The sequence below is a fragment of the Theobroma cacao genome, chromosome 7, assembly GCF_053813885.1.
Source record: "Theobroma cacao isolate CCN51 chromosome 7, ASM5381388v1, whole genome shotgun sequence".
In the NCBI taxonomy this organism is placed as follows: Eukaryota; Viridiplantae; Streptophyta; class Magnoliopsida; order Malvales; family Malvaceae; genus Theobroma; species Theobroma cacao.
In genome coordinates, this window is record NC_142645.1 from 5,608,372 (window position 1) to 5,629,138 (window position 20,767).

General features: G+C 32.3%; 4 protein-coding genes across 5 annotated transcripts; 1 reads left to right on the forward strand and 3 right to left on the reverse strand.

The window, feature by feature from the left end:
- The first annotated feature begins 1,214 nt into the window (after positions 1-1,214).
- Positions 1,215-2,254, forward strand: MT3 (metallothionein 3). Its single transcript, XM_088807911.1, has 3 exons — positions 1,215-1,375; positions 1,688-1,726; positions 1,952-2,254. Exons 1-3 carry the CDS (start codon positions 1,326-1,328, stop codon positions 2,049-2,051), a joined length of 189 nt encoding a protein of 62 aa, XP_088664037.1. The 5' UTR covers positions 1,215-1,325; the 3' UTR covers positions 2,052-2,254.
- Positions 2,255-3,310: 1,056 nt separating this feature from the next.
- On the reverse strand, positions 3,311-5,603 carry LOC18593986 (cytochrome c oxidase copper chaperone 1). Of its 2 annotated transcripts, none has more exons than XM_007021420.3 (2): positions 5,448-5,603; positions 3,311-3,883 (listed from the first exon to the last, which is right to left on the reverse strand). In XM_007021420.3, the coding sequence occupies exon 2, from the start codon at positions 3,852-3,854 to the stop codon at positions 3,618-3,620; it is 237 nt and encodes a 78-aa protein (XP_007021482.3). In that variant the 5' UTR covers positions 3,855-3,883; positions 5,448-5,603; the 3' UTR covers positions 3,311-3,617. The 2 variants fall into 2 exon arrangements, with proteins under 2 accessions (XP_007021482.3, XP_007021481.2); XM_007021419.3 differs by having other exon boundaries at positions 3,311-3,859; positions 5,448-5,596.
- A 440-nt stretch (positions 5,604-6,043) lies between these two features.
- LOC18593987 (uncharacterized) lies at positions 6,044-7,336 on the reverse strand. The gene has a single exon (XM_007021421.3). It carries the CDS (start codon positions 6,788-6,790, stop codon positions 6,356-6,358), a length of 435 nt encoding a protein of 144 aa, XP_007021483.1. The 5' UTR covers positions 6,791-7,336; the 3' UTR covers positions 6,044-6,355.
- Positions 7,337-8,407: 1,071 nt separating this feature from the next.
- LOC18593988 (tRNA (met) cytidine acetyltransferase, putative (DUF616)) lies at positions 8,408-14,579 on the reverse strand. The gene is made up of 10 exons (XM_007021422.3): positions 14,455-14,579; positions 13,101-13,670; positions 12,563-12,844; positions 12,006-12,219; positions 11,714-11,823; positions 11,427-11,626; positions 10,506-10,609; positions 9,654-9,841; positions 9,347-9,546; positions 8,408-8,930 (listed from the first exon to the last, which is right to left on the reverse strand). Exons 2-10 carry the CDS (start codon positions 13,372-13,374, stop codon positions 8,733-8,735), a joined length of 1,770 nt encoding a protein of 589 aa, XP_007021484.3. The 5' UTR covers positions 13,375-13,670; positions 14,455-14,579; the 3' UTR covers positions 8,408-8,732.
- Between the last annotated feature and the right edge of the window lie 6,188 nt (positions 14,580-20,767).

Here is a 20,767-nt window from a genome sequence, read left to right on the forward strand (position 1 = left end):
ATCAGTCTTTCCAAAGGAGATGCCTAACATTTTGGATGGTCAATATTTAAGGGTATTTATGCCTAATATATACATGTTAAATACTGTTGAGCTATTTTCAGAAGCAAATAGAAAATAAATAAATAAAAGAACGCATGATATTTATAGGATATTTGAGATAATTTTTTTGGGATATAATTAATTTTTGAGATAATATCATAATCCTTATAAAGTTTTAAGCTCTATTTATCTATTTATATGTTTATATTATCTTTGTTACTATTATTACTATTTTATTTACCTTGACATTGCAAAATATTATAGCATTACAAAAAATGATAAGAAAAAGACAAAGAAATTAAAAGCTCATCACTGCAATGCCATACTGCTAGAGACAATGTAGAGAATCAAGAAAGAGTTGGAATAAAGAGAGAGACATATATATATATATATATATATCTTTTAGCATCATGAAAAGAGATAAAGAAAGAATAGAAGAAAAAGGATAATTATCTTATACAATTGAAATAAATACAAAGAGAAAAAATATAATATAAATTACGATAAAAAAATTATTATAATTTCGTATTTAAAAAAGATATAACAAGAGAGAATATAATATTAAATTCACAAAATTTAAACGAATTTTTATGAATATAATATATTAAGAATATAGTCACGTGAATGATGTAATTGCCACTCAAAATCTTGTCTATAGGATTGATATATTACCATATAATCCTGATACCATGTTTATAAACTAAGGGCAAGATAAGGTGCTAGGGAATTTCAATGCCATTGGACAAAACTAAAGCATTTTTTACCATATCATGGCATGGTTTACCATGTGTTTGAAGCATCAATCTTGACAAAAAAATTCTCCTTGGAGAATCCTGAAACAGATCTCTCCACTTGTATAGTCAAGAGCAGTGATTAGAGCTCGTGTGGATCAGCTACAATACTTGAGGGAAGATATAGATAGATATCTATGCATAATGTAAATCATCTTCTTCTCTTTCGGAGAAGAGAAATGAAGTTGACATGAGAGGAGGATATCAAGCCAAGCGCCCCCCTCCATTATCAAGATTCCTTCGGACTCTTCCTCGAGAGGCGTGTGCTCCTCTCATGCCCGTGTGGACCCCATGCTAGAACACCCCCGGACCTTTCCTAGCGGGGTCCACATGGAGGAAACCACACCCCTCCCTTTTGCACCAGTCGCACTTCTTCTCCATCTATAAATACATGACCATGGTGCTAAGCTTGGGAGATATAGCAATCCGTTCTACAAAGCTTAGAGCTTCAAATACCTTCAGCTTTTCACGTTCAAAAACTCTCTCAAGATCACCATGTCTGACAAGTGCGGAAACTGCGACTGCGCTGACAAGAGCCAGTGCGTGTAAGTAACCCATGATCGATGACAAACGTTGAGCATTTCTAGGGTTGTGTCTGGTTTGAGATTATGTTGTTTATGTTGTTAACTTGTTATATTCATGATTTTTAGCTTCATGCATGTTACATGTTACTCTTAGGATGAACAAAACCTTTTCGATCCAAAACATCTATCATCTTTGAATTCCTCCCATGGCTTTCTCAAGGACAACCGGTGGAAACTTGTACTAGTTGTTATCTTTAAGCTCTTTGTAAGTTCGTGCATGAGTTTTCAGTCAATATCATTAAAACTAAGGCTTTTTCCGGTTTTTGCTTGCAGGAAGAAGGGAAACACCTTGGTCATTGAGACTGAGAAGAGGTACATATACTTTTGCTCTTCAAGGAGTCTGATACCTGCAAAGAAACAAACCAATAATACACATAAATTCCATATACATATGCTGCTAAGATCTGAAACATATCCATGAGATTTTCAAACAAGCAATCAAAAACTTCCCCGATGCACGATTTTCTACAATCAGTTGGTTCAGCTCTTATTAGTTCATCATATATGCTAATACTCTAATTTGTTATTCTTGTGCAGCTACATCACCACTGTCGCGGTGGAAACTCCAGCAGAGAACGATGGCAAGTGCAAGTGCGGAGCCAACTGCACCTGCACAGACTGCACTTGTGGTCATTAAGCAAATCCTGTGTTCCAGTTCCTGAGAACATTGGGACCTAAACAATAATGAAAAGCTGGGTTGAATAATCTGTGTCTTTTATGTTATAGTTTGTGGGTGTTTGTTTTCCTGTCTGCCAGTCATGTTTGTGTCTCCTTATATACTGTGACGAAATGGCCATGTCTATGGCCTTGTCTGTTTAAATGAATTACTATTAGAGTAAACTCTTTCTGCCTTTATTATAGCATAAGCATTCTCTTCATAGCTATAATGATCAGACTCCAAAAGATATGCTCCTCTCTAAGGTAACAGATAAATCAGGGTATCAAGAGTTATATCAGGAATGATGCATCCTTCCAAGTTTCAACTTTCAACAACAGTAACAAATGGTGGAGCAATGAAATTGGCATTCAATAAATGTTTTTATTAACGTTGAAATATACAAGTTATCATGTTCTTACTCTTAAACAAGTATGCCACATATAAACAAGTAACTGAAAACATAGTTTCATCAATATGTTTAAGCCATTATCCAAGTTAAAATTGCAGCAGTTGCAGCACATCCAGCTTATTCATAAGCTAAAACTGTTCATATCAACAGCTTCTACTTACAGAGAGAGAAGAAGAATAAACAAGAGTAGACTGCTCCACTTTCATTATCTATAACTTCTATATAACCTCAAAGAATCAGGACGGAAAAAGGTTAAATGCTACTGATTATTCTAGCATCCTATTCCATCCAAATCCTATTTCATAATTCCCTCCATATAGGTCTAAATTACACTGCTTGTACGCATACGAGCAACAGGTGCAGACTCATTTTAACCTGTGATTTGGACTATAACTGATTTTCTTGATGGGTGATAGAACCAGAACCAAGGGTTAAGGGAATCACACGATCTTGCAATGAAGAACCTCTAAATGAGAAAAAGAATAGCAGGAAGTCTGAGGTATAAATGGAAACTCAACCAAACTGTTGTTAAATTTTCTTTTCCTGGAAATTTCTGTTGTTGTTTGAATGTTAATTTCTGATCAACCATATCCAGAAGCAACATATTATTCTATCATTAGAGATTCCAAACATAATGATAGGAAAGGGGAAAAAAGGATGTGACAAGAATCAATTCTTCATGTTGGCCATTAAAATACTCATCTTCTCATTAGTTTCTTTCAATCTACGGTCAAAATTTTGACCAATATAAATTACACACTAGCGCAAGTAATTGAGAGAGAGAGAGAGAGAGAGAGAGAGAGAGAGAGAGAAAGAGAGTAGACAGGGATAGTCTGCTAATAAAATAATAAAACGGGGAAAATGTTTACTCAATCAAGAACCAAGGCATAATTGGACTCATCTATCTGTCCATATCCTGACTCATGAAAGTATTTTGGCGGTTCCAATTCACACCATATGGGTACAACCTCATAAAACAAGAAAATACAATAAAAATTAACTTGGCTGCATCCAATTGCCTTGAAAAGCTATCTTTCCTTTATTCCTAGATGGTCAAATCATATCTGTGTGTAATCCTCAAAGTAAATAGTTTGTAACTCAAAATGTTTTCATTCTATAAACCTTGTATGCCAATCTCAAACATTAAAGCCCTCTGCACGAAGGCACTTCCGATGAGCCTCTATCCATTTTGCGCAAGCCTCTTCACCATGCTCCACTATGCATTCATCTCTCAGCTTCTTAGTTTCGGGGCAAGCACAGCAAATTTTCTTCTTTGGCTTTGATTCTGGGCCAGATGTTACTGCTGACACTTGATTTTGCTGCGAGCCAGGCAAAGCTAAGGCAGAGGTATTTTGCACAGGCAACCCACCCATTCTCCCTGGTAATAAGTCAATGTAAGATACTGTGAGAGAGAGAGAGAGGAGAGATACCAGAAAAACAAACCAGATCAGCAATATCAAATTCAAAACTTTTATGGTTCAAGAATATTGAAGAATGTTTCATAACTTACAAGAACAGCAGTGGTCTTTAGTTTCAAGACAAGGAAAATCAGCAAAGGACATTATAACATCATATTACAGCAACAACTGGCAGCCAATATTAATTACTTTTTGGCCATTCATGTACCATATTCACATCTTTATGCCATATAAATCCAATCCAATTAATCAGAAATGGAAAAGCAGGTGAAGAATAACCACAGTAATAGTCTATCCAGTATGATTTAAACAGCATCATAGAGAAAACAGTTGGTTAATGTACTGAAAAAGTGAAAACAGATCACATGAAGAGAATATTGGTATATCACCCAAACTATTCCAGGAAGTAATTAGTTGTAAAAGTTTCAAACTGAAGTACCAATTCTACCAACATATAGGCTTACTTAACAAATTTATGTCTCTTGAATGTTTTCTATACCATCATAAATTTGGAAACAATAATCTCAAAGACAAGGATAGCAAAAGAAATTATTAAAGCAAAGAAGAAAAACAGAACAATTTAGTCAATGTCACTAGAATGCATTCAATTTATCCCTCCCAGGATTAAACTTCAGGTAACACATAATAATATTACAAAGGCTTACACAGCAAGTTTTGATTCATTAGATGGTGAAAACAAAATACGAGGACCTGAAATTCTCTGAGTCATTGGAGCTGATGAACAATAGGTCGGATAAGAGTCAATCAAACAATTCAACCGAACACAAGAACATAAATGTTCAGCAAGTAATGGTACCAAAAAATTCAATCTGATAATTAGAATTTCCTAGTCTAAACTTATATTGTTGACTTCTAAACCTAAACTAGACAAAAGTCTTCTCCCTACCTTATTCCTTGAGCAATTTAGAAGCTAATCATTTACTAAGATGCAAGTTTTCTTCTTTGTATCTAAGCATTTCAAACAGTCCTATCAACTAAAAGCTAGCCAACAGCAACAGCATTGGTATATCAGTTCATCTTAACTTAAAGCTAAATCTTTTTTGCAAGATCCAAACTCCAAACAAAGGCCAAATATCTTGGCATCCAGTCTTTCCAATTTATTCTATAAAAGAACCAACCACTGCACAACAAATGTGATTCTCACCATTTAAATTCTTTAACTTCTAGCTCTACACCTTCCAAATCGTTAAAAGAAAGAAAAACCCAGAAAAGAAAATAAAATTCTAAGACTAGTCCCACCACTTTTCCCTACAATTCAGTCCAAAAAATAGCCAGCTTTCGTGAGAAAAAAAAAAAGCGGCCACAATTCATCAGAACAACAAAAACCCAGATAGAAACTAACATGAATGAATCAAATTAACACTTTGCAATAATAAAAATTGAATCTTTACTGCTACAAACTTTAATTTTTTTTTCTTCCTTTTGTTTCCTATAGTTTAAGCTTTTGCTTCTATGGAATCAAGAAATAGAAAGAATAGAAAGAAGGGAATAATATATAAATAAACAATAATGGAAAGAAGAACTTACTGTTGAATTTTAAGCAAACGGGGGATTCAAAGCCGGCAACCGGCGGTGGGGGTTTTAGATGTTTTAAGGATGGCAGCAAAGCCAATAAAGTTATAATGGTACAGAGCTGGCCAAGTTGAAGTCGGGTCGGGTCAAACCTTTTAGTCTATTCTTTTGATTTTTCTTTTCCAAAGAAAAATAAATTTAAATACGTAGGAATATTGACTATTTTTATAGCGATGACTTTTAATGTTCAAAATTCAAAAAAATAATGATGAAAAATTATTGTAAAATATAGAAAAAAATTACATAAGAAATAATTTTTTAATATTAAAATAATCAACATTTAATTTGGATGAGATTACAAAACATATTATATATTAATAGATAAATTTTTTTTCCAATTAAATTTGTAAGCATTTCAAGATAGATTATTAGAATATTTGAACTTGTTGTAAGCTATGACATAATCTCCTTGATCACAGGTCACACCAAAAGTAAGATCAAGGAAAAGAGAAAAAAATTTCCAATCTAATCAATTAAGTATAACAATTTTTCGAGATAATTAAATCTAGATTTTTATTTTATTTTACGAATCAAACAGTATCATGACAATCTTATTGTTTTTGGAAGAAAAAATTACATGGAAAATTTGTTACATGTGAGCCATGGCCCCAGCATCAGAAGCCAACATGTAGGCCTCATATCACTTTTCTTTGAACTTACGCATGTTCCAGATCCTAAGCAAGATCCAAGCAGCTTCCAAATCCAGGATCCCTTCACTCCATCAGTTCTCCCATGGCAGCTTTCTTAGGATCCAGGATTCGCTTCTCAGTTTGTTGTGAAGTTCAGAAATCCAACCTGGTTGAACCCAGACAGTTTTTGTCATCAATTCCTGTCAATCCTAGTACTCTTCCTGTTCAGCACAATTAATCATACTTCTCCCTCCATGAATATGCAAGTAGGAACAACCAGGACAGTGCCAAGGCCATATCCCCAAGAGCTTGTCTAGGCCATTCATGAGCAAGATCCTCGAGCTTTCCTTCAAAAGAAACTCTCCAGATAGCCATTGAAACATGAAGAAGTACACACCCTCTAGCAAAGAAGCTTTGGAACTCTGTGTCTTTAACGAATGCCACCATGAACAATACAAATCCGATAGTGAACAGAAGCAATCCAGAAAATGATTCAGATGTTTGGATCAAGAGTTGATCATGGGGTGTTGAACCTTGTAGCTTACTTGCAATCTCATGACCATGACCAAACACTGAGACTTCCTTGGTGTAAAAGATCATTAAAGCTCCAGAAGTAAGAGCAACTATGGAATGGAGCATACAGATAATGAAAAACCCTGGTATGCTCATTGATCAAAAGAAACTAATAGGAAATTTTTATCTTCCTTTTAACCAAATCTGAGCTTCAAAACAATAGCAGAGCTAAACAGTAATATGACTCTAAAGTCTAGACCATACCTTAGAGACAAGTGATTAGAACCAGTAATATATGATCTCAATGGAAAAATACCAAGAAAGGAAACTTACTTGAACCCTGACCCCATTGCTGAGGATTTGGATGGCAGTAACTGAAAGGAGTATATAAAAGGAAGAGTTTCTAAAGGAAAGAAGCAAGAAGAGTTTATCACTTGGGATTAGCCGTAATGGGATACCAAGCCAGCTGTATAAATGAATACTATAATTCTGATTATTTTATAGGAGATATAGTATGGATTTAGAGAAACAGCTTTGAGATTGCTTCCTTCCATATACCAACCAATCCACCATGCACAAAACGCCATGCTTTTCTCGGTTAAGGGTTACTTCCTCATTCTGCAAAGCAACTCAAACATTTGTGGGTCATTGAGTCATGGGTGAATATTAATTTTTTTTCCTTATTTCTCTTTGAGACAATAATTTAGAGATATCTTTGTTATATGTGAAATGGGATCATGTAGGGCCAAAACTTTAGACTATTTTTTTTTTTTTGGTATTTTTGACCAATCCTAATAAATTTTCCTACCCAAGAAAAAACACTTTAATGTCTTGAATTGAGGATATGGGGTTGGTTGATTGGTCTTCATTTAGAAAGTAATGGGTCACCATATTTGGCACTTTTGGCTTATCTGCTCTACTTGTCAAACCCTGTCAATTTTTATTTCACAAAATAAACACTTCATGATTTCATAAGATAACTTAATCAAAGTTTCTCTCATAATTCTGTTTTCTTTTCCTAATTTCTATAAACAAATCCAAAAAGGTAAAATAACCTTGAGCCCCTCAAAGAGGCATGTATCTAATCAGTGAAAAGCTTTAGTTTCATTGGCCAAAAAGAACTAGAATGGTGAACTTAGAATTTAGTAGCAATGCCAATAACAACACTTCTGGAGTAGAAGTGTCAAAATTCTAAAAGATTTTGCTGCAAAACTTTGGCATTGAGTTTCCATGTGAATTCTAACAAGACAAATACAACATAGAAATCTCAACAACCACATAATTCACAGCATAGAAATCCAAAGTTGCCTTTTGTTTCTTTTTTTTTCTTTTCAAATTGCTTTTGATTGTTTGAAGATTGCTTTGCTTACTTTACCACAATCCAAGCATTGTTGCTTTGTTCTGTAGGCCAACCAAATGACAACTATGCTGCTCTATCAAATAAATACAGGTTTTTCATGAGGAAACCATCATTGCTTGCTCTCACCTTACAGCTGTAGAGTAAAGGATTCTTTCAACATGAATATGGATCACATGGACAATCTTGCAAGATAAACTGCATTTCATTTCATCAAACATGTCTCTTCACATAAAACTTTTGCTGTCTAGATTCTGATGAAACCCTATCAGAACAAAGATTTCTGCTTTGGGCTAAACCATTGTAACTTTATCAGGATAATGTAAAAGAGAGAAGAGACAAGAAATTAAATCTTGTGCCTGGCTTTCACATTGATCTCTTCAGTGGACTATAGATAGATTAGCATGAGCAGGATCTTGTCAAAGTCTGCCTTAAGGAGGCTTTGATAATCGAAAGTTTTTACTCCAAAGAAGCAACAGACAAGATTCAAAGCAAGATACAATGAAAATGGCAGCAGCTTGTATGGAGCTCATTCAGGATGTACAATAATAAAAGAATAGATATCAAAATTTCAGACAAAAATGCGTGGCATTTTACTCCTTATGTAATCCTAAAATTCTCTAATTAATCCTCCTACTCCTTGGTGACAATTAGAAGCAATCTGATTTTGTTAAAAAAAAAAGAAAAGAAAAAGAAAAAAGAGCTACAACTTCCTTTCTTTTCTTTTTGCTCAGACAGCAGCTAAAAGGAATTGCTGTCTCTATTACCAGCAGCAACCTTACGGTGACGCCTTGAACCAGATCTCTTATCCCTCCCATGTCTAGGAATCCTCTTCCCCGGAGTTCTTCCGCGTGTATTGATATTGGGCAAAGCTGGTGGGAGTTGAGTCACAGCAGCAACTGGTGGAGGCATTTGCTCCAATAAATCTCTGTGGTATGCCTGTAAACAAAAAATCACTTAAAAATTATTACATGCACCTAGCAAACCTACACATGCCCCCCCATGCATATGCATAAAGAGAACGCTGGTTGTATGCAACAGAAGCCTAGTGGAATCCATCTAACCAAAAAAAAAAAAGACTACAAAGCCTCAAATCTTTAATTAAGCATATATCATGCACTAATATGCATGATTTTAGACATCCCAAGATATTTGAGAACATGTGTTCTTCGTAACTCCTTGTGTATTTGAGGATTTGGAAAACATGATCCTAACCCCTCACCCCTTTTTTTTTCTTCTTTTTCTCTTTCCCCTGCTTCTTTCTGACTCCCAGTAAAAATGAAAAAGAATATATTTAGGTTTTATGCTCTAAATTCATAATCCCGTCAAGTAATATGCCAATACAGAATATGTACCTGTATAACAAAATTGCGTCTTTCACAATCCAAGAACATATTGATACTCCAATCAACTTTTGCCATTATTTTATCCCTTACTATGGCAAAACTTAACTGGTCCCTGGATGTAAAACGATCAACTTCATTGAACCACAGGCAGGTAAACAGATTTGTGATGGGAATATGTTCCTTTATGAGTACACAACCTTCAGGAACATCTGCAGAAAACCAGTCAGGCACCAAAAAGTTAAATGCTTTTTGATAGAGAATTGGTTGAAACATTGAATAAGGAAAAGGCATGTAATATTTGTATTTGTATACATACCACTGGTTAGAGGAAGCTTGGCCTCTGAATATGGTGTTAAACCCTCTTTTTTATAAAAATCCACCTGTTCATCAATCGAGGAATTATCATATTTTCCTGCAGCCTTATTTGCTTCAGCCTCTACAAAGACATCAAATCGTCTGTAGTGTCTTGAGATTGCAAAATTAGCATTTTGGCGCCACAAGAATCTGAGAGGAAGAACAATCAAATAAGACAATGTTCAAATCAAATTCAATTATATCCTCAAATCTAAAGTCAAAATGGTAAAGCATGCTTTGTACAAATGATTGATGCCTAATGGGAGGCTATCTTCACTAAGTTATAAAAGCTTTATATAGAACTGAGTTTCCTAAATCAAGTAATTAGTTTTCATTAAGCCCTTACTCTCAGGTTGTACTGCCTTTTCTCTTTGTCATACTCCAAATCAATGAATATATATCTCAAAAAATCATAAATGTCAAACATTTACAAGAATTTAAGATTAAATCTGGAAACCAGGAAAGCATACACAAACATGTCACATAACTTTTGGGTTAATGAATAATTTACAAATTCAAATACAAGATGAAGCCAACTGTTTGTTGTCAACGCGTCACAAAAATATAATATTATAATTGGAGGCCAGAATCTCTCATTCCACTAATATCAAATATTAAACCAAGTAAAGCTTATATTTAGGTAGCTATATAAACCAATAATTAAGGTTAATATTCTAGAATACAAAGAGATCTTGATGTTTCATTATAACTTAGAGATGCAGTCCATCTGACAGAATAGAAATCACATTATCTAGAAATTTAAGAATCCTTCTTAATCAACTTCATATAAATAAAATCATAAAATGGAATTTACCTCTCAAGAAGTTGATATGGATCCACAACAAGCTGGAGCTTTCCATCAATCCATATGGAATAGCGAACATTTGGGAAGATTCTATGCAATAAAAGCTTCGGAACCTGCCAGATATACATGCCGGGTAAAAAAAATTCAGCAGCCCTGAAGTGTAGATTAACTATGAAATTTCTAATAAGGATTTATGCACAGGATATCCCTGAAATTTCACCAAATAACAACCTATTCCTTAAACTCTTATTTTGTGTGATGAAGTGTATAAATTTAGGTCCATTTTGAAGAAAAACAGAGCCAAGGATGAAAATCAACAACCTAATCCCCACTCTTGACACTGATCCAACTACTGTAGGACAAGTTCACCATAGTTGCTAAAAGTCTAGGAGACTGCCTATCAAAGTAGCCATACTTGTACAAGCCATAAATACCATGACACATCATTTATCCTCCACTTCTTGACCTAACCAACCAAAGACGTGTTTCTTCCTGTTTGTCTATTACAACCAAACAAATTTTTTAAATCACGGTCAACACCCCTTCCTAACAGCAATCTGTAAAATGTAATACCCTAAGTCACCATTAATATTAAGTTTCTAGCAGCCTAGAGCTTAAAAACAGAGAACCAAATTACAAAATCTGCCCTCACATCCAGGTACAGAACTATATACAAAACGCACAAGAACATAAAAACATAACATTGAAATTTCTGCATTTTGAGCATGTATTTAAATGATTTGATGAAATCAGCAACAGTAATTCCTACTTTCTTGTATATATATTCAGAATTCAATATCCTTGATATAAAAATAACAAAAAACTAAACTCAGATTCAAGGATTTCAAAAATGCTCAAAGGTGAACATATTCCAAAAAATCCAAGTAAGAATAAAACAAGTGCAAATCAACCAAACAGAAGTAGGCTGACCTTCCCATTTCGTCTTGCATCACTGTAAGGAACATTGTGGATGACAACAATTCTCCACAAACCCACCCTTTTACTGCTGTCCAAAATGCTTTTGTTCTTCATATATGCTTCTGTTTCTTCATCAATAAACATGTAGAAAGGAATATTTTTCTTTGCTTCCTCATTAATATTCCTGGGCTGTTGCATTATGTCATAGTTCCCTGGAGAAAAATAGATAAAGCAATGATGAGGATCAGGCATGCATAAAAACAAGAAGCTCTTATGGGAGCTTGAATGCCTAGAAGTACCAAATATGGCCGACGCAACAATGATGTCATGGAACTGCTGCAACTCTGCAAGGTCAGCTTCATCAAAGTCAAATCCAGTCAGGTGACCAGGTTTACGTCCCTTGACAAATCTGACAAAAAAAGTATACAAATTATAATATTAAAGCTCAACTAGAGGAACGAGACTTATTTATGAAGACAAATAATTCACTAAATCATTTACATGCACCATATAAACAATAAGAAACATAAATTTCTACCTGAAATGTCTTCCATGAATACTGGAAAAAGTAACAAGAAGAGTGAAACCTACCCACAGTGCACTGTCATTGACTCTTTTATGTCAAAAGAATCATTTCTTTGCTTTAGAGATGGATATCCACCAAAGTCAGAGCCCCCATGAGGTTCACTTTTGATTGGATTTTTATCATGAACATATGTCAAATTATGAAGCACTGGAGATGCTGATGGGGAGATTGGCATGCTAGCTATGGCCTGATCCACTGGGAGGTAACATACTGGGCATGCTGAAAAAGGGATGAGCAAGGATAAAATCAGTACCAAGATAATGGCACATATACTAGATATTCACATAAGAGAAAGAATTATTTCATTCTTATGACTATGAGTAGATCAATTTATTTTGGTGCAAGAGTGATTATTATTTTAAAAAAAGAAACATAATGAATAAACCAATCGCTTTCTGGTGATATATTATGTTATTCTTATACAAATACGTTTGCTTCTATCTAAAACTACTGCTTTAAATGCATTCATATGAAAAACATTAATACAATTACATTACAGGCCGTGTTCTAATATTTAATGCAACTGTGATAATGAGAACAACAAGAATGAACTCAAACTTACGGCGAGGTCCAATTCGTCTAAGGGTAGGTGGAGGGGGAGGAGGAAATGTGAAATTCGAACACGGATGGTTAAATGGCAAAACAGTAGCACCTTCAGAAGCGGGAACTAAAAATCTATTTCCATCACCTCCTTTCAGACCGTTTACCACAGAATAATGTTCATCTTTCTGCTTATCCTTCCTTCCAAGGATGCTTGAAGCTTCAGGATTGCTAGGGGCACCATTGACATAAGGAACCATACCCAAAGTTCCAATCCGTTGATCAACATTTGGACTAGTGCTTTCTGGTCCATTAATCATACAGAAGGCAAACCAGAAAAGAATTGAAAAGGTTATTGCCTAAAAGCAAATTATCATGCTGAGAACGAAAAGTCACAGTCATTACATTAAGCAGAAAGTAAGCCAGCAAAAGACTAAGTACACAAGAAATATGTCAACTGATGCCTATTCTACCTAGAAGTAAAACTTAATGCTCTTACAATTAGGATCCCAGAATCAAGTTAGAACTTAGAACCCAGAATAACAGAAGAAAGAACAAACCTTTGTTGACTACAAAAGAACCCAAGACAAAGACCAAAAGGGCAAAGGCAACCAGAAGCAGCATTGACACCTTCCGACGACCTAGATATCGGCACCAAATGTAGGGGAGAGACCTCTCCTTTTCCCTAGAACCTGAAAGCATCTTGGTTGAATTCTTTCGTAGACTAACCAAAGATTTAGGTTGCAATAATCCTCCACCACCAACAACAACACTGTTGATGCTCTGCAATGACCCATAACTCCCTGTACGTAGACCCAATGACCCTCCAGTCATTGTATCTGAAATCCAACCCCAATTTCCTCATTCATTTCCTTTCACCCTCTCATTCACTCACAATCACCCCACAAAAATTCTGTCTCCAAAAACTTTACAAGAAAGAATATATTTTTTTGCTATGGCAATTTGGAAGCAAAGCCAATGACTCAATTCTCAATTTTAGACAAAGAATACTGTGAATATTGACCTATAAACCAATCCTCTAATCGTTGCATATCATCGGCTATACCAATAACACAGTTCTCCAAGGCACTTCACTTTTCAATGTTCCCAAAAACCAATGTGATTGACTTCTGCTAACATACACAGACCAAAAAAACATAAAATCAGAAAATTCTTTCTCCAAAACGCTTAAGACAAAGAATATAAGTTTTTTGCCTGTATATATGCACTTTGGAAATTTAGATTTCAGAAATAAAAACGAATAACCCAATTCTCCATTTTTTACAGTGCAAAAGATTGAGATGACCATAGAGCATCTAAAATCAAACCTCTAATCGTGGAAAATACACAAACTTAATGCCAAATTGTAATAAAATTGTTCCTTTAACCAATGTGATTGATTCTGCTAAAAAAAGAAACAATTTAAACAAAAATTATAAAATGCGGCAAGAACTAGAACTTTTTCTACATCAAGCCTTAAAATAACAAAAACCCATGATTAAATTTCACTTAACTTGATCTCATAAACCAATGTGATTGAATTCTACCAACCCACCAAAAGAAATAAGAAAGAAAAGATCAAACACAGAAAAATATAAATATGGCATTGAAAATTACAACCCAGTTTTGAATTTCATTACACTTGATCTCAAGAACCTATGTGATTCAATTTATTAACGAATACCCACCTTCAATTAGAATTGTTTTAAACTAAAAACTGGGTTTTTATCCATGAAATGAGACGAAAATCAATAAGCCCCAAAACCAAAAAATAAAAATAAAGAAAAATCACATTTTAAATGAAATAATTCAATTTCCAGGAGTTCAAATCCAAACCCAAATCAGACCCAAAACAAACAAAAATGAAAAAAAGACAAAGAAGAATTGCTAAAAAAAAGTGGGGAAATTACGCACCTTTAAGAAAATGTAGGTCCCTCTTTTGATTTCAACTTTCCTTTTTCTTTTTGGCTTCTTTAATTCTCTATAGAATGTTAGAGTTTTTCTCTGATGGTGACTGTTTTAGTAAGGGCGAAACGATAATTACTGATTGAATTTTCCTTTTTTTTATTTGTAAAAAATAAATAAGATCTCGAGATAAATGTGACAAATGTATTTAATTTTTGGAACAATTTATTAATTCCATGTTAAGTGGATAGAAACAAATCCAATGCAGATGACCTATTTTATTTTGATAAAGATTCTAGTTGTCTTATAGATATTGGGAACACTCAAGTTCTGAAAAACTTGCTACTTTAATAAATAAAACTATGAATTTTTTAATTAACTTTTAAATTTAAATATTTTATTACAAAATTTTGAGTTTTTCAAAAATTCAAAATAAAATATTTTTTGTCTGGCATTTGTCGTGTGTTTAACAGAGAATAAATGTCACGAATTTCATATTAATAAAAGATAAAATAAATCTTTACTAATGTGAACCTATATTAAAATCAAGATGACTCGAATTAGTATAAAGGTATCTCTTTTTATGGATAAATAACCTACGCAATATGAGTGAAGTAGAATGTATCTCATATGAATAAAAAAAAAAGACAAACTTTAGGTTTATAAATAAAAATCTTCCTTTACTTATCATGTATATATTTTAAGTTAAGATCGTGAGCTCATGACACAAAGACGATGAATGCATTCTTAGTTCCACACTCGATCCATTAATATCTTTGAAATTATAAAAAAAAAAAAAAGTGCATTGGAATTAAAGTTTAGAGTAAAAACTAAATCTTTAAGCCATGTGAAAAACAATACTTTGAAAGTGATGATGTTCACTAAGGTAGGGTAATGCTTATGGCAATTTAATAAAATGGTGAATGATGGACTGGGGAGAAAGTTGTGGGCCTTGTGGCAATGTAATCATATAGCAACTAAGAAGACAACTTTGTTCATTGGTAATTTAAGACAATGGTGGGCAATAGGATAAGAATGAACTATTATAGTGCTACTTGAAAATGTCCACTAAATTATATCTTTATATTTAATATGAATGGAGAAGAATAAAGTTGAGGCAATAAAATAATTATTTATTTGAATTCTTTAAAGTGTAAAAGAAAATAATTATGAACATAGTTTACAATTAGAATACCCCAATGGGGCTATAGCCCATCCACCCAAAGGCCAAGGAAGAGATTAGAAATTGGACTAGGCCTTTAATTGGGTTCAAACATAATACTTAGAAAATGGGCTCCATCCAAAGAGCTGCCTTCCAAAGTCTAAAGTTTAGAAATTAATCCTCTCATCACACTTTTTTATGTATATCAAATAATGTAATATTATCTTCTTAATAATTACATTATCGGTGATTATATTTTCATTAAGGTACCAAACATCATTTTAAAATATAGATTAAAATATTAAAATTTTAATTTTAAGATTTTAATTTGATATACACCACAAAAGGCTATGCGCCAATTAAGCCTAGGATTGCTTGCATTGGGAAGCAAAGGCAATGGCACCTAACTTTTCCTATTGCTCTTTATGCCAATTTTGATAATTGAGTTCATTCAAGAACTTTTTTTAGTGCACTTTGATGTTGTAAAAGATTTGTACAACCCAAAAAGGTTTTAAAGATTAGTTTTTAAAGAGACAAAGTTAATCAACTAATTGATTTTTTGTTACCATGAGAAGATAATTCAATTTTTACTTAGATCATTATTATTTAGAGGATAATTGAAAATCATTTATAGGATAATTGCATAACGGTACTTAACATGCTTTCATTTAGGAATAATATCTAAATAAAATTTTGAACTATTTAAATAAATTTAAATATTTACGCATTCAATCAAGTCATTTGTATTGTTATTTAGATTCAAATAAACTCTTATAATTAATGATTAGTTAATTATTATTAATCAAAATACCACATGACGTTGATGTAGTATGTTTACATAGTATAATAGATGATAACGTAACATGTTGATAAAACATGATAACATGATCATATGACATTTTCACTCCTCACGTCAGTGCCACATAGTTATAAAATAACAAGTGGTATTTTAACTAATAATAATTAATCAACCATTAGTAATAAAGATTTATCTGATTCAAAAAAATGTATATAACAACTTGATTGAACGAAATAAGAAAAAAAAATATTATTTGAAAATTTTTATATAGTTTAGGAGTTTTTTCAAGTCGTATGCCTTTCATTTACTATTATTTAAAGAACTAATCAAGTCAATGATATTCTTATACTATTCTATTGAATGAATCAAGCTAGAAAAACAGTTATTCTAATCTTATTCTCACTCTATTCTATTCTTACGAATTGAGATTCCGTTTCCATCGTAATCTTGACCTAATTTCAATCTACATAAGATATTTTCTCTCCTTTTGTCAAATTGGAAAGATATAGAGAGAGAACTAACCATATATTTCTCAAAGTGGATCAACAACTTTAGGACTAAACTTGACTAGCCACCAAGCTTTCATAATTTTACCGCACTCAAGTTTTTTACTAAGAAAAATATACACATACACAATAGACAGCTATGTAATGGTGGCGGCGGGCATCATTCAGTTTTTTTAATTTTTAATTTTGTTATTATAATATATAAATAATTTAAAATATATAAATTCATAATTTTATATAATTATCTTTTAATCATCTAAATCTGTTATTGTTAATATTTATCTCCTTTCATTAGTTCATAAAGATATATTGATTTGAGCTTATCTCCAACACAACATGGTGCTTTATATTTCATAGACTTCATGAATTTCAATCAAATTAATTTGTGGTTCAGGTGTTGAAGACTACAGCATCACCCCAAGAAGGACACTGGATATTGACAATGGTCGAGATAGAAAAAACAAAAGCCCAAGTTGCTAAAAGTTCATTAAGATATTAGAAGCAGTAAAAAGCTAGGCAGGCATGCTGTTTGTGTAGCAATTAGACAGTAGCTGCTGCAAACATTGAATGGCAATAGACAATAAATACTTGGGGTTCATTTGTGGGGTAAGATTGGTGGTCCAATGTGTTAGTTCATCTTCCACACATGAAGAGGAAAAAAATACTCATAAAAACCATGGGTCCATAGCTTGACAAACTGGAAAACTGCTGACCAACATTACAAAATCTCTCCTACACATGACATTGATATGATTATTCTTTTGCAGTATCATATCCATCCAACTACACACATGTTGTATTAAACATTGAGAATAGTTGTTCACCACCTAGATTAATAAATAGGCAGTTATAAAGAGGGAGATTTAGACGTACATTAGATTAAAATCATATATATTCGTAAGAAAAGTAAGAAAATATAAGAGATTTGAAGTTTAAAACTCGTTTCTTTTAAAAATGAATAGTATCGGTTTAATTAAAACTTACTTATAAAATTTTATAAAATTTTAAATTTTGTCTTTTTTTATTATTATTATTTTAAAATAATATACCTAACCTTGGAAAACCTTTGAAATGTTCCATGGGGGGCACAATTCTAATTAATGAGGTTGGCCTTGTGACCATAGCCATTGCTGCTATGATTTCACCACCATCCCCCCCCTCCCACCATCACAAGTGCCATTAGTTTTCTTTTTCTTCCACAAACTTTTGTGAACTAAAACCCTTTTGAAAAGGCAAAATCACCATCATCACTGATTTTCATACCTTACCATCCAAAAGAAGATGAAAAATATTGTAACCAAACAACTCACATAGCTTTTCAATTCTTTTAATCTTCTGTTGTTTTACAACAAGAGGCCATGGCCCCCCTCCCTCACCACCCCCACTTTGCACAATTCCCATTTGAAATACATAAACAATTTGCCCCCCACCCCCCACATAAAATAATGGAGTTGGTAACTAAGATACAAATTAGAAAGCCCATAATCATGAGAAGCTTTACCAAATGTTGAATTGAATGGAGACATGGGTGATTGAGAAGCCAAAAAATGTGGACCAATCCCAAAGCCATGAACAATGGAGGGGGGTCCCAAGTGTATGTTCGCTTGTCTTGGAGAGAGAAGACATAGCCATAAATTTCACATATGCATGATCATATGGATAAAACTGCTTGTAAAATTAAATAGATTTGGACAGCAATTGTTGGCTAGCTTCCTTCTAATGTTTCCTTTTCTTTTCCTTCTTTTCATTTTCTGTTTTTATTTTTTTTTGGGAGGGGATTTTTAAGGACAAAACATTGGACAGCACATGACTTGCATTGGATCCATGTGGGTTGGTTCTTCACCTATTTTTGTTCTACCCCTTGTATTTGTCTTTTATTGAATCTTACATATTCATGAAAAACCCAAAATATGTCATTTTTTAAATATATTAATTTTTTTAATATTATGAAATCTTAAGTTCAAGTCTCATCAAATGTAAATTTAATCTAATTTTTCATTAAATTTGTCTGACTATATGTTGATTTATTGACTGATTTTTATGTTCAATGATTTTTCATATGATATGTAATTTTTTTAATATAATTATTATTACTATTTGTACATGCAACTTCACATTAAAAAAATAAAACTTGCATAAACTTTATCTCACCTCACAATGCTTAGATAAGTTTCTCTGCCATAAACTATGTGTAAAATTTATCAAACTTTAAATTATATACAGAGAATTAAATTTATTACACTTTATAAACTTTATCCACTCTTCTCCAAAACATTTGAATTTAAGACTTTAAATCGAAAGTATGAAATTTTAATCGAACATAGAATGATTTAGAGATTTAAGATGTTAGATGGGTTCATCCTTATCTAATGGCTTCAACCCTAATTCCATCGAATTGAATGATTAAAGTTATTACCTAATTACAACAATAATTATACGTGCTTAATTATTTAATCTGAACTAGTCTTTTACATTTATGGTCCATAATTAGTTAGAATTGCATAATAAAAAATATATAAATATTGACCTTAATAACCTCAAAATAAAGTTTATGATTACTATTTTAATATCCCAAAGTCAAAGCTGATAGTCACACTTGAAGTGGCAAATAAGTCATCAGCGCATGGAAAAAATAGGTCATCTTAAAATAGGTCAAAATTAGAAAATTCTGACACACAAAATGTCAATTCTTAATTAAGAATAATAATTGTTTATTTAATTAAATTAAATTATATATAAATGCTGTGATTAGGTTGATAAGCAATTGTGATGGGAAAATGGACGTTGATGATGTCATTGAAAATTAATTTGGGGAAGTGGGACCCAAACAAAAGAAAGGGGAAAAGATTTACAGTGTGAGTGAGTTGGATGGTAATTCTCTCACCTAACAGTATTTATGAAAGTAAACTGATAAAAAGCCAACGACCTTCTCTCAACTTTTCCTTACTGTCTTAATCCCAGAAGTCGTTTCAATATTTTCACACGCTCCTAGTCAGCGAGTGAAAGGTACGCGTTGCTTTCTTAACCTCCAAAATGGAAGGGAAATTAATCATTGAGGGATTATAGAACCTTTTTGGCAAAGCAATTTAAGTTTTTGCTTTTTAAAAAAAATTTAGTGCTTTTCAATTTTATGAAGAATTTATTCAATTTCATGATTTTTTATTTAAAAATATTTTTAAATTTAATTTTTTAAACAAAATATATATTACATTGAATCAAATATTGGAGTACATTTTTATAAAATTTTTAAAAAAATAAGAAAAGATTTTTAGTTATATGAGAATTTAATTTTCTAATTTACAAACTTTTTAAGGTGATTAAATGTGAAAATACATAGTATTTATTTACCTGTAACTATATTCAATTATATATATATATATATATATATATATATATATCTCGACGTTAAATTGATTACAAAAATCGAAAACATTTTATCAAAAAAAAAATGGTACTACTTACTTACATTGTTATATTGTTTTTAGGTTTGTTAAATGGGTTTTTTTATTGTTTTTTCTTCTTTATATATGAATTTTATCCAATCATTTTAAAATTTTATTATTTTTTAACATTAACCACTCAATTTAATAAAAACTTTTTAAAAATAAATTTTATTTTTTTTGACCAACACAAATAATTAAGCATAAGTTTAGATATGAAAGCATTAAATAATATTATTTTTTGTAATTTTTTATTTTACATCAAATATGAATATAATTATTAAAATTTATATAATAATTTAAATCGATCATTGCTAACAACTTACACTTATAATTAATTTTGAAAATCATATGATTTTGATATAAAAAGTTAATGGGTCGATGATAATCAGACCAAATCATTATATTTTTTTCT

Excerpts from the sequence above, each read along its gene's own strand:
- LOC18593988 (XM_007021422.3), bottom strand. The coding sequence starts at position 13,374 with ATGACTGGAGGGTCATTGGGTCTACGTACAGGGAGTTATGGGTCATTG. Across the intron at positions 12,220-12,562 it reads TAGACGAATTGGACCTCGCC|CATGCCCAGTATGTTACCTC; the intron begins GTAAGTTTGAGT and ends TCCCTTTTTCAG. Across the intron at positions 8,931-9,346 it reads GACGCAATTTTGTTATACAG|GCATACCACAGAGATTTATT; the intron begins GTACATATTCTG and ends TTTTGTTTACAG.
- LOC18593987 (XM_007021421.3), bottom strand. The coding sequence starts at position 6,790 with ATGAGCATACCAGGGTTTTTCATTATCTGTATGCTCCATTCCATAGTT.
- LOC18593986 (XM_007021420.3), bottom strand. The coding sequence starts at position 3,854 with ATGGGTGGGTTGCCTGTGCAAAATACCTCTGCCTTAGCTTTGCCTGGC.
- MT3 (XM_088807911.1), top strand. The coding sequence starts at position 1,326 with ATGTCTGACAAGTGCGGAAACTGCGACTGCGCTGACAAGAGCCAGTGC. Across the intron at positions 1,376-1,687 it reads GCTGACAAGAGCCAGTGCGT|GAAGAAGGGAAACACCTTGG; the intron begins GTAAGTAACCCA and ends TTTTGCTTGCAG. Across the intron at positions 1,727-1,951 it reads GTCATTGAGACTGAGAAGAG|CTACATCACCACTGTCGCGG; the intron begins GTACATATACTT and ends ATTCTTGTGCAG.